The sequence below is a fragment of the Tamandua tetradactyla genome, chromosome 21 (genome assembly GCF_023851605.1).
Source record: "Tamandua tetradactyla isolate mTamTet1 chromosome 21, mTamTet1.pri, whole genome shotgun sequence".
NCBI lineage: Eukaryota > Metazoa > Chordata > Mammalia > Pilosa > Myrmecophagidae > Tamandua > Tamandua tetradactyla.
The window spans coordinates 51389130-51402160 of NC_135347.1; the positions used below are offsets into that span (position 1 = coordinate 51389130).

The window sequence follows — 13031 nt, forward strand, 5'->3', positions numbered from 1 at the left end:
TCTCTTTTCGAGTATAATAATTTTTTTTTCTTGTATACTCTATGGCGAGGTCACATTTCATTATTTTTCCATGTGAATATTCCCTTATTGCAGCCCCATTTGTTGATACTTTTGTATTGCTTGCTTGTTTGATTTTGGGGAATGCATGGACCAGGAAATGAACCTGGGTCTCCCATGTGGCAGGCGAGAATTCTACCACGGAACTACCCTTGCACCTTCTTTTCGAGTATAATTTGAATCAATCATTAGACTTTTGTAGAAGTGGAAGGGCCCTACGCGATCCTTTTAACCCCACATTTGACAGGTGAGCGGATGTGCCCTGGGAAGTAAAGTGTCTTGTCCAAAGCGGTGACGCAAGGCAGACCTGGGACTGTCCTCAGACCAGGGCTTTTCCTGCTGTACGAGTGGGTGTAGGCGTGGGTCAGGGGAGCGACCCTTAGACAGCACAGCTTCCTGGAGACAGAACTGCCGGAGGCCATTCTTAGCTGACCTTCCCTGCTGCCCCTGCCTGTCGTGGAGGCCCCACACCGCACTCAGGTGGGCCCTTGACCCAGAGTAGAAGATAGGGGCAGCCACACACCGTGCATTTGCTTATGCAGGGGCTCTGCATGTAAAACAGAACCTGCTTTCAAGCTGTGTTTGCTGTAGCCATCTTTTCAGAGCAAACAAACATCGTCCGAGGAAAATATTCCCCTTTGATCTGAGCAACCAGCCAGGTCATTCGTCCTAGCAGAGAAGGACAGGCATTCAGGCTGTAGCTGGCGAGTCAGGCTCTTGTTTGGATTTGGTGTCCGCTGTTTGACTGGAAAGAGAACTTTGTACCTGAGCTCTAACCTCGGGAGTTATTAATGGGAACAGTTAACCCCCAAGCAGAACTCTCTACTCTTTTCTGGCTTTTTATGGTTTGGTGTTAGAAGGTGTGTCAGACTAACAAAAAGTTTTGCTGACCTGGTTCTTGGATTCAGCCGAGGCAAAATGCTCTTCAGAAATTCTCCTTCTCAACAGCAGCCGAGTTCACCGTCTGTTGTGCCTTATGTGTGTCGGTGTATTGAGGAATAAGTTTCTGAAGTTAAGAGTGGTTTGGGATATCGAACCTCAAACAGATCCTTTAGAGGAAACGCAGAAAAACAATCTTTACTGTGGCTTAAGCAGAGTGTCCCTGCGGGGGAGCTGGCACTGAGGCTCGGCCTTTTAAATCCTCTGGGTCTTCTCCCCTTAAATTGGGGTGACTCCGGGGACACCTGTTTCTAAACAATCTTACCTCTGGTCTAAATTCCTCCCAGACACAGCGTCACATATGGAGTAAGCGACAGTCCCTGCCCCCCTCCCATTTCAACTCATTATTCAGGCCTCACCCTTCGCACACAGGCGAGTGCTGGGAAAACAGGGCTGGGAAGTGGTTTTGTGCTCGAGGCAGCAATCTTAATGGGCACCCTATCGGGAGTCTTTTTTAGAGTCTGAACCAAGGACAAAGAGGACTGCTGCTTGTCTAGTAATAATGAGTTTGCAGCCAGGAAACAATAGACAGTAGTTATTGTCCTTGGCTTATGAGGATCCTTTATCCAGAAGCTTTCTGTGGGAGGCAGATATTAACTGGATCTGTGTTTCCAAATTGGTTTGGCTTTGGGAGGAGGAACATGATAAGCTCTGAGGATGAAAGTTTTCCTAGTGCTTTCTTCTTTAATCACCAAAAGCATGTGTTCACCAACTGTCCACAGTAGGCCCTCGGATCACCTGCAGGTAAATAGAACAGACAAGAGCTCATCGTTGGGAGAGAACCAGACCACTCCTTACAGAAACGAAGGGCGAGAGAACACACAGATGGTACTGCCTGCAGTGAACTAAGATTATGTGACCTCAAAAAGCTGGGACTAGGAACGGTGCATAAATGTATTGTGAAGAGTTGAGTCCTGTTACTTGTCACAGGATCTAAGAAAGGCAATCATGTCACTCGGTTAAACTGTCATCTGAGTTCATTCTCTTCCACAAGTTTTAAATCACAATTCATTCATTCATTCATTCAAACACAGGTGCCAAGCACTGTGGGGAGTGCTGGATACAAAGCTGTGCTTGTACCATACAGTCCCTGCCCTCAGGAAGCTGGGCCTGCAGGGGGGAGAGTTCAGTTTGGTAGTTAGACCACATGCATATGCATGTGTGTGTTATTGTAAGCTAAAAATACGTGCACTCCCATTAGGTAATATCGCAGACCGTGGAATCGACTTGCCTGTTTCTTCTCATCTTTGGGGTCTTCTTTAAGATTCAAGAATGGTTTCTCATCTTTGTCTGGAAATTGAGAGCTGAGGCCAGGGAGGAGTGGAGTGTGTTGCCCCCTTCGTCAGGCTTGAGCATAATCACAAGGGGGTGGGTATTTTGGGGGTGTGGTTTTAAAATTTCAGTGAGACTGTTTTTCCAGTCTTAAAATAAGTTTAAAATGATCTTTCAACATGCCGGCTTTCATCAGTGTGGGCTTTATTTTTGGTTCCACAGGCTGTGTCTGTGTAGCAGATGTGGGCACTTTTTTTCTGATAGAGCTTCTGACCCACAGAGAAGCACATTGCAAGCAAATGGCTCGTTCTCCACCCCCAGCCCCTCTACTACCCCCTCCATAAAGCTTTTTTTTGTAGACAGATCCACTAAAATCATTCGTTTGCTGCTGTAAAAATGATAGGTGATATAGAGCTTGATCCGTTTGAGACATGAGTTCCAGTTACAAGGGCAGCAGTGAGCCAGGCGAGGAGGCAGTCCAAGCAGACTGCTCTTGTCCCTGCTCTCTGCTGTTCCTTGGGCTTTTGATCTGTAGAGTAAGTTATCACCAGTTGTCATTTTCCTTTGAAGTGTTCATTTGTACTGCAGCAGTTTACACTCAGCGCTACACCTCAGCAGTTGTCCCTTTTAGAGTAGGGTGGGCTAACTTTCCCTACACGGGGACAGCTAGTAGACATTTTAGGCTCCCACCTCCTCAGCCCTGCCTCCTAAGTGCAACATCAGCCACACCCAGTATGCCAACAAATGAGCCTGGCTGGATTCCAGTGAAACTTTATTTACATAAATTGGAGGCTGTACGCGGATTTTGACTGTCAGTAGTGTGCTGACCCCCATGTTTTAGATCTTCAGTGACTCTTTGCATGCTCCATGCAGTTATTTTCCCCTTCTCTCAAAAGGGGACTCTTCAGTGGCTTGAAATTTGTGCTGAAGGTACTCGTGCTTTTGCGTAAGTTACAGATGTTGGGGCTGTATGCACCACACAAGGCAAGAGTGATACAGCAATAAAACTTAGTGACGTGTTTGATGGTATATTCTGATACCGGTTGTGTCATTTTGAAATAAATGATAAATAATATACCGGTAAAATTAACTAGCATTCATTTTAGGGAGCCAAACCAAGCATGTTAGCAGAAGGAATCTTCTAAGGTCCTACCTAAGGCAAAAAGCATACAAAGTTAAACATGAAAATACTTGAACTATTTGATAAAGTAGAGGGCACGTGATTTTGTGTATACAGCATTCTGTAAAATGCATGCTCTGTGATAGCAGGCCTTTTCTCGTGTTCTTCCCAGTTGTGTCTCCAAAACCTAGAACAGTAGCTGCATATGTAGACATAGTGGATGAATGATACAACCCTGTGCTGTGACACACACACACAAACACGTTTACCCATAATTGTAAATATAAAGCATGTAGCATAGAATAAAGAATATTCTGAAACAACCTCTAATTTCACTGGGTTTTAAAAAAATTACTCACAGAAGAGAGTTGTGCACTAGTTGTATTTGCAGCACAAAATCCTCTGCCAGACGCTATGTTCTGTGAGGGTCGGGGCGGGGGGCAATTGCCATGTGTTCTGGCCAAAACAAAGTCCAACTTCCATAGCTGCGGTTTTAGTTGTGGGGTTAGGAGCGAACTTGTTCATGGGCTTAAGGGCCCCAGTCACGACCCCTCCCGCCCCTTGACTGGCGGGAACAGCGCTTCCCGACAGAGACCCTCAGACATGTTGACCCTGGAGGGGGAGCAGGGTGTACCTGGCTGAGAGATGGGTCTGTAGTGGGCCTCCCTGTTTCACCAGCACCCCGTTACTCTCTTCTACTCTCCCTATTATTCCACAATCCCAAATTTTCAGTAATTCCCTATGAGCGTATAGCAGCGTCCAATAGAAAAATAATCCGGACTTGAGAGACTTTATTTAAAAGGATTATTGCAAGGCAGCGTAAGGGACTGTTGCATTTGGGAGAGCGCTCTAATCATAAGGTCCACAAGCTTCTCAAAGGTTAGGCAGAGAGGGCCTGTCTTGCATAGAGAGGAAAAACAGGGTGTGGGCAAGTGGGAATGAAAGGCTGATAAGAACAGAGAGTAGATCTGAGAATATTGTGTGCTTTAGCAGCCTGTTGTCTGGAGGCGCCTTTCCATTTCAGAGATCTAGAGAGAGGAGAGACTCTTCATGTTTGATTAACAAGGAAGCGTTCAGCTCCGGTTGAGTAGTCAGGATGGGCCCAGCTCAGCTAATCATTTACGAGGCAGCAGACGGGAAGGTGGAGGTGGGGGTTGTGTAGCTCTCGTAGCTGCCAGGGCCTCTGAGGGCCTCTGAGGGCCTCTGAGGCTTGTTTAGGTCATGCGGGAAAGGCTAGCGCTTTGCAGTTGGCCACTTTGTGGGAGACAAGGATGGTTTTTGTTTGTTTTTTTTACAAGGGCTTGGGTAAAATTTAACGTTGTCAGCTGTATTGATTAAAAATTTTTAAACATACTGACTTATATTTCCCCTTCTTGGTGTCTGTCCCCAACACTTTATATATGTACAGAGAGATACAAACAAGAATACCCATTGTATGTTGTTTATGGTAGTGAAAAAAATTAGAAGCAATGTAAATGTCCACCAGTAGGTAACAGTAACTAAAGTATGGTTGATTCTGTTTGTGGAATTGCAGTTAAAAAGGATGCAAATGGACTTCTGTGTTGAATGTGGCATGATATGCAAGATATAATAAGTGTAGAATAATGGCACAATAAAGAGTCTAGAATAGAGTTGTGGTCAAGGGGAATCTCGTATCTGTATCTACATTATAATGTGCATTATGTTGCAAGGAAAATATATTATGTATTGCTCATATAATTTCAAATAAAATTTAAAACAATCTTTGGACCCTAGTAACCACACTCCCTGCTTAGCTTTGCAGTTAGATTTCTTGAAAGCACAGCTGAGACACTCACTGGGTTTACATCCTGACTGACACCCTGGCTGTCCCTTCTGCAGTTGAGAAGAGACATCTGCTGTCCACCTTCTCCCCGCTCAGTGCTCTAGACAGAATTCCACTCAAGGTCCCAAAGGATTCCTCATTGCTAAATCCAATGGTGCATCTCTGTCCTCATCACATCTGACCTCTTGGCAGCGTTGGACATCGCTCCTTAAGCCTTTTCGTTCTTTCCTGCTCTGTATCTTTCCCTCCTTGGAATTTTCTTCTTCTTTCCTGCCCCCAAATGTTTGCATTCCCCAGGGCTCTAGGCTCTGCCCTCCCCTGTCTGCCTGCCTCTCCCTCCCTCTCTGATCAGTTTATCCACTTTGATTCATGGTCTCCTTTGCTGACTCCGTGCTGGCGACTACCAAACCCTTGTCTCTAGGTCTTCTCTCTTTCTGGAGCACTGCACCCTTGCTCAGCCGTCTGCCCGTACTTGAGTCAGGCACCTCCAGTGCAACTGGTATTTAAGTGAATCACACCCCACTTCCCCTGAACCTGCTCTTCTGAGATTTCCTGTCCAAGCAAGACTAGCCACCATCCAACCAGCTCCCAAACTAGAAACCTGGATTTCTGGTCCTGGGCTCTGCTCCCTTTTATTCAGGTCCCATCATTCTGATCTCCCCACTTCTACTCGTCTTGCCTTATTCAAAAGTGACATGATTTTTCACATGGATTAATTCCTGTTCCTCCTTCAAGGTCAGTAATTGGTGTGGTTCTTGTTGCACATTCTGCCTTCCTCTAATGGAGATGAGGTTAGCAGATCCCTCTCCCCTTCTGTAGGGAAGCGCCTTCCTCACCTTTGCAGTTAGCCAGTCCCTTTTGTCTTGTTTGCACTGAATTGGCTTGTTGGCTAACACTGCGATTAGAGTCACTTTCTAGCTTTTTGTCATATATGTGGTTCTTTGATCCTGACAAAGGGAACTGTGTTTCCTCCTGGTGGAGGAGCACTGACCTCAAATGTCATTCTAATGTGTGCTTTTGAGATTCAGAAGAGTTACTATTTGGGGACATTAACTTCTCCATTTGGGAGGTGACGGGGGTCAGAGCAAATCAGAGTCTTTGTGGAATTGCTGTTCCTCTTTGGGCCTTTAATAATGATACAGTAGAGGCTTTTCTCTTAAAAATGTTGACATGCAAATGAAAGAAAAACAAGTAGTAGTTATTTTTAGAAAATAGCTCTCACATCCCAAGATGGAGGGGGTTACTCGAAGATAAAATAAGCTTTGTTTTCCCAGAGTGGAGGGAGGATGAAAGCTGATTTTAGTGTTTCACACTTCACCACTCTTCTGAAACGGGTGGACGTCACTTCCATTGACCCTGGAATTAGTCCCTGGTAAAAACAGAAAGTCTGAAGATAATTAAGGAGAGAGAGGCACTCAGAGAAAGGCTTTCTGTCCCAAAATTAGTTTTTGAACAGAACCTACAGATTTAGTTTTCCTGGTTTTCATGAACCTAATGTGTCACTCATGTTCAGCTGCCCAAACATTTTTCAAATGGTGCTCTAGAAATTTGATATAATGAAATTGAAGAAAGATAGCATTTCTATCTAATATCTCATTTTCTCACTTCTCCCAAGTAATGATTGAATATTATAGGAACACAACTCTCATCTTCCGCTCTGTCTCTGGAAGAACCGCTCTCGGAGTCTATACATTTTTTTTTCTAAATTTGCAGCATTCTCGGTCCTAGCTGGGAAGACCTGTGCACCTTTCTGTAGCTCCCCTGTCATTTCCCTGTGAGGTTGAAATTGTTTGGGGTACAGTTAGCAACTCAGCAGTGTGCGTAAAATTGCGTGGATTTCTTCTAGTACCGTCTCCTTGAGCTTACTACTTGTCTTCATGTTTAGGAAACGTTTGGGTTCACATCTGTGTACTGTTGTATTTGTGCGGTGGCTAGGTCTCTGAAAAGAAGGTAAATAGGTGTTGTTTTTCAGAACTCAGTTTTCCTTTGGGAAGAGAAGAACCAGGGAAGACTTCACCCCATTGAAAGTTACGCTGGAGTGAACCCTTTGGTAGGGTGTGCAGGGCTTTTGCTCGGTTTGCAGGCACGGCCAGGGCTTCTGAAGACCCCTCCCTGCCCGTGTGGTCACGGGGCGGCCAGCCCCTGCCTCCCACTTTGGTGCACGGGACAGTGCCTTAGGGGTCCTTGACAGCACGGTGTGTGGAGAGCAGTCGTTTGCACCTCAGGAGGATTTTCTGATTTCATTGTTTTGACGACTTTATGAGGTGGGTGGCGGCCTGACTTCATTTTGCAGATGAGAAAGTTGAGCCCCTCGGAGGGTGTGGAGCCTGCCCAAGTTCGCGCTAAGTGGGGCAGTTAGGGTTGGAGTCCACGGGCGCGAGCTCTTCGAGGCTCTGGTTGCTCTGAGGGTCGGGAGGAAAGCCGGTGCCTCCCGGAGGCCTGAACGGAAGCAGCACAGGGAGTGAGGTGGGGGCTGTGTCCTCGGCGCCCAGGGCCGGACCCCCGAGGCAGCGTCCTAGGCAGGCATGCCCCTCCACCCGTGTGGGATGGGGTGAGGTGTATGTTTACTTTTCCCAAAACGGGAATGGAGCTTGGAACAGCAAATATTTAATCAGAGCAGATTCTCCCTGCTGTCCTCTTGTCAGCTTGTTCCACCTGGAGGTGTGTTGCCTGAAAATATTCAGCCCTTTTTGAAGGCTGAATGCGCTAAGTCACCCACAGAGCGTAAAGAAGCTCTTGGGTAGTATCTGGAGCACAGACTTGTTAGTCTACTTTTATTCTGGAGGAAACAGCAATGCCCACATGCTTACCCTTTGAGCTGAAGGGTTTGTGGACTGGAGTAAATGAGGGGAGGGATTTATTGGGGTGACAGGCTGGAGGCGCCTGCTGCTGGTGTGAGTCTGCCCCTCAAAGGGGATCCTGGAGAAGAGATGGAGAGGAGAGGAGAGGAGTGGGCATAGGGTGGGGACCCTGAGGGTGAAGGATGGGCTGGTGTGGATGAAAGAGATGCCAGCGGCCCTGTGCTGTTGTGCGAAGGTGGAGAGTCAGGAGGCAGCTGTTACTGATGTGGTGTTCCTGATGGGGTTGAAGAAAGGAGGGAAATTGGAGTATCAAGGAACAGTGAATCCCATATAAATAAACCAGCATAGCAGATGAGATGGTGCGGATTTGCGGTCATGAATGCAGCTTTTTCAAATTAAAGGTGTGATTTTACCTCCTCATTACCAGTTTTCTTCTTACGTGTATAACGTTTGTTTGTGATCCTCTGTAACTTCAGTATCTGAAGCCTTTAGCTATGCAGTTGCTCCTCACATAAAACACAGTTAAAGTTTCCGATTCTTTCAGCAACCACTGGCATGACCTCCCTTACCACCTGTGTCGGTGCTTCCTCCATCTTTGTTTCTCGTCCTGGCTGCTGCTCTGAAGCCGTTTCCAGGCATACCCCAGGGTGACTCAAACCCTAGCATGTTAAAAAACAAACTTTGGTAGTGGCGAGTCTAGAGGGAAGTGCCTGAAAATGTCGAGCTGTGTTCCAGTAGCCATGTTTCTTGAAGATGATTGTATAATGATATAGCTTTTGCAAGTGACTGTGTGATTGTGAAAACCTTGTGTCTGATGCTCCTTTTATCTACCTTGTCAACAGACTAGTAAAACATATGGAATAAAGGTAAATAATAGGGGGAACAAACGTTAAAATAAATTTAGAGTGAAATGCTAGTGATCCATGAAATGCTAGTGATCCATGAAACGTTAAAATAAATTTAGAGTGAAATGCTAGTGATCCATGAAAGGGGTATGGTATGTATGAATTTTTTTCTGTTTTCATTTTATTTCTTTTTCTGAATAGATGCAAATGTTCCAAGAAATGATCATGATGATGAATATGCAACTATGTGATGATATTGTGAATTACTGATTATATATGTAGAACAGAATGATCAAAAGTCACGAATATTTGCGTTTGTTTGGTATTTTTTGGTATTTAAAAAAAATTAAAAATTAATTTAAAAAAAACCTTCAGATTTGTTCTTCCAATTTCACTGTTTGTTATCTGCAGGCCCACTCCCCACTCACTCCTAAAAAGCAGTGTGTTAAAATAAATAAAGAAAAGAGCCCTTCACATCCTTCATTTGCGTCCTTGTCATCAGTACAGCCAACTGTGTATCCCACCCGCTGCTGGTTTGTGTCTGTGGTGGACCCCGGAAAAGCCGCGCTCTTTCGTCCTCATTCAGTACTGGGTGGGATCTTTTTGATGGTTTCCATGGAGATGTGACCCACCCGATTGTGGGTGGCAACTTTGATTAGATGGTTTCCATGGAGATGTAGCTCCACCCATTCAAAGTCGGGTTGCTTTCTGGAGCGCTTGAAGAGGGAACCATTTTGGAAAGAGCTTCAGTGCTGACAGAGCCCACACACACAGCCTTTGGAGGTGCACAAGGAAAACACCCCCGGGGAAGCCTTTTGAAATGAGGAGAGAATGCGTGCAGCCATGTGCCTTCCCGGCTGAGAGAGAAATCCCGAGCTTCACAGTCCTTTCTTTGGAATTAAGGTATCTTTCTCTGGATGCCCTAATTTGGACATTTTCATGGCCTTAGAACTGTAAACTTGCAACTTAATAAATTCCCTTTTTAAAAGCCGTTCTGTTTCTGGTATATGCAATTCCAGCAGCGTTTAGAAACTAAAATACACCTATAGAATCTCTTTTTCCTGCCACTGGTTTACCTTCTTCATCTGTTAGCTGCACTGTTAAACCAGCGTCCTGCTAATGTATCCTTCTCCCTCAAATTTCTCCCCTTCGTGGTATTCCTCTACTTTGCAGCCAGCGGTATTCCAGCTTAAATACTGTTTTCTCATTATCTATAAGATAGGGGTCACACTTCTTACGGTACACCTGGACCTTTCCAACAGGACTCTTGACTTTTTTTTGAGCTTTGTCTCTTACCAAGAAGTTTTTATTTTGTATATGTCCTAAATATTGCCTGGGATGTACTTATACTAGAAAATTAGTCATTGCTTTTCTGAAAACAAATTTAACTGGATGTCCAGTATTTTATCTGGCAACCTCCCAAATGTGTTAGCTTGTTTTGCTCCCCAGTCAAACACAGCAGTGTCTCTGTTTATGCCTTTACTGGCTGCAGAAACTGGCTGAAAGCAAAATGACATTTCTTTATGAACTCTTTGCATCTTTTCATGAAAATGGGGCTATTCAAGTAGGGTTTCAAAAGTGATGCATTTTTGCCTAAGGTACTTATTATTTGGGCACGTATCTTTCCACTTATTGGAAAATTGTGCTTCAGATTCAGGTGTAATAATGGATGGTATCCCTTTTTATGGTAGTGGGGATGTGGCTCCTCATTCAGGGAAGTGAATTCTAATTAAATTTAGTCTTTCTTTTATTTATGGGGATTTTAATAGCCTCAGTAATTTTTTTTTTTTTAAGACCTTTTGTGGGAGAGAAGCTGTAAATTCTCTTCATCATTATCTTCAATTTTGCCTCTGGCTTTGTGTTGTTTTTTTCTCTGTAATTTTTCTCAACATTTATCAAAAAGATAGATAGATAGATAAATAAATAAAATGCTCCAGTAAATCAAGGTAAACCCTAATTAACAGCTTATTGACAGAGAAAAATAAAAATAGCCAGGAATTTACAGGTGCTGAACCTCATTCATGATGAAGACAGGATATATTAAAATGAGATTTTATTCTTCTGCTTTTAAGATTGGGTCTTCAGGTTGGAAGAATGGATTGTCTAGTCTAATATTACTGGTGAGCTTTAAATTGATGGCAGCCTTCTAGCAGTATAATTTGGCTTTATCTCTTGCAGTTTCTTAATTTAGATACTATTTGAACTACTAACCCCATTTCTAGCGCAGGAGTCTTATCGTATATAAATATGCACAATGAGGCCTACACAGCAGTATTTGTTGAATTGGGGTTAGTAATAGCAAAAAAAAAAAAAGAAAAAGAAAAGAAAGAAAGAAAGAAAAACCACAAAGAAAACAAAATAAAGCAAAAACAAAACCTTCCCAACAAAAGTAATGGGATCATTATGGGAATGGTTGTCCTCTTTGATGCAGCCATATAGAGGACACATAAAATATTACATAGCAGTTAAGAAGACTGGAGTAGAATGTTATGCATTAATACAGAAAAATCTCCATGGCTTATTGTTAAGGGGGAAAAAACCCGGTTTAGTACAATATATAAGATCTTCTATTTTAAAAGGTTGCTAGTGTACATGTACTATCTATATGGTGCCGTGTGTGTGTGTGTGTGTGTGTGTGTGTGTGTGTGTGTGTGTGTAAACTAATAAAAATGTCCGTCAAACCCTTAACTCTCCTGAGGGTAGTGAAATTTCTGGGTGGTAATGAAAAAAGTCTTCCATTTAAGAACACGTCTTTAGAACATTTTCTTCCTCAGCCTTTTTAATGTTTTTCTTTTTTATGCAGATGATGATGCATTTCCACAATTGGATTTTTTACTTGTAGACTGAATGAATACCCTGAGATGGCACATCTTTTAACCAGATGACATTTTTCTTTTCTTTCCTCAGATTCCTTTTTATGAAGATATATGTAAAGGCATCAAAGCTGGCGACATGTGCGAGAAGCTGGTGGGCTATTCTGCGGTGTACCGAGTCTGTTTTGGCATGGCCTGCTTCTTCTTTATCTTCTGCATCCTGACCCTCAATATCAGCAGCAGCAAGGGTTGCCGAGCCCGTATCCACAATGGGTGAGCCTTGGGTCTTTGCGGGGATAGTTTCCTCCTCGTACGCTGAGCGCTGAGCGGTGCTCGAGGGTCCGTTCTGCGCTTCCCTTCTGACAGCTCCTCCTCCAGCTGCAATTGTTAACACTGATTTTAGAGGAGCTGGAAGAACTTGTCTCCACACAGTGTCCTGCGAGCTAGAATCCTTTCTGTACCACCTGGTGCAGTATTGAGAAGTTCAGCGGCCGCAGATTTTTCTTGTGCAAAGACCTTTCTCCAGGTCATTTCCACCCCTGCAGTGAGATGGTGTTTTACACAAGCTGAGGCCGTCCCAAGTGTGCCACGTGATTACTTCCCCTCTGTTTGGAGAGCTCATTGCCATGACAAAGTCATGGATTGACATGCGTTCATTCTAAGACGTCTTTTGTCCTTTGAATATCATTTAAATACATTTCCCCCCTTTTTTTTTTCCATTCCAGCTTTTGGTTCTTTAAACTTCTGCTGTTGGGAGCCATGTGCTCAGGAGCTTTCTTCATTCCAGATCAGGAGACCTTTCTGAACGGTACAAATGGGTTATTTTTGGTACCTATTTATTTTGTTTTACCTATTTTGTAAAATGGTTCACAGTATAATCCAGAGTGCCTTTGAAACTTGGAATTACTGGTTTTCTTGTCACTTATAAAAGGCAATTCCTGCCTTACCTGCCTACACTTATCCACCCAGCACTCTTACCCTTCTCCCCACTTCCCTGTCCCTCTTTCATCCTCGCCCACATCCCTCCCTGCCAAGCAGGGCGCAAGAGGACCTTTCGTTACTTGGCTGGCTGAAGAACTGAAATGATAATTGTACGTTATTGGCCTGAAGGGAAAATGAGGCACTTAAAATTTGTTTGAAAACCAGTTTGGCCTGTCAGTTTGGCACCATCAGCCAGGTCAGAGGCCCAGGAGACTGCTATTAGCACAGGACACCCAAAGACATACAACAGAGGCTCTTCAGTAACTATAAATCTGCTGCAGCTATCTAGGACAAGGAAGCCATCCTTCAGCCCATTTGAAAACTTTCTTTGTGTGAAATTTTGTGACATTGAATTATATTCTTTATTGGGAGAACTTTGAGATGAAACCTTTAGTCACA

The 13031-nt window shown here is 44.1% G+C and overlaps 1 protein-coding gene across 1 annotated transcript in view; it reads left to right on the forward strand.

Annotated features, from left to right (window-relative positions):
• SERINC5 (serine incorporator 5) overlaps positions 1-13031 on the forward strand; it is a 106814-nt gene that overhangs the window by 58557 nt on the left and 35226 nt on the right. Inside the window, exons 3-4 of the mRNA XM_077139324.1 lie at positions 11746-11924; positions 12377-12459. Of these exons, the coding sequence (XP_076995439.1) occupies positions 11746-11924; positions 12377-12459 (262 nt within the window). The remainder of the gene's footprint in view (positions 1-11745; positions 11925-12376; positions 12460-13031) is intronic.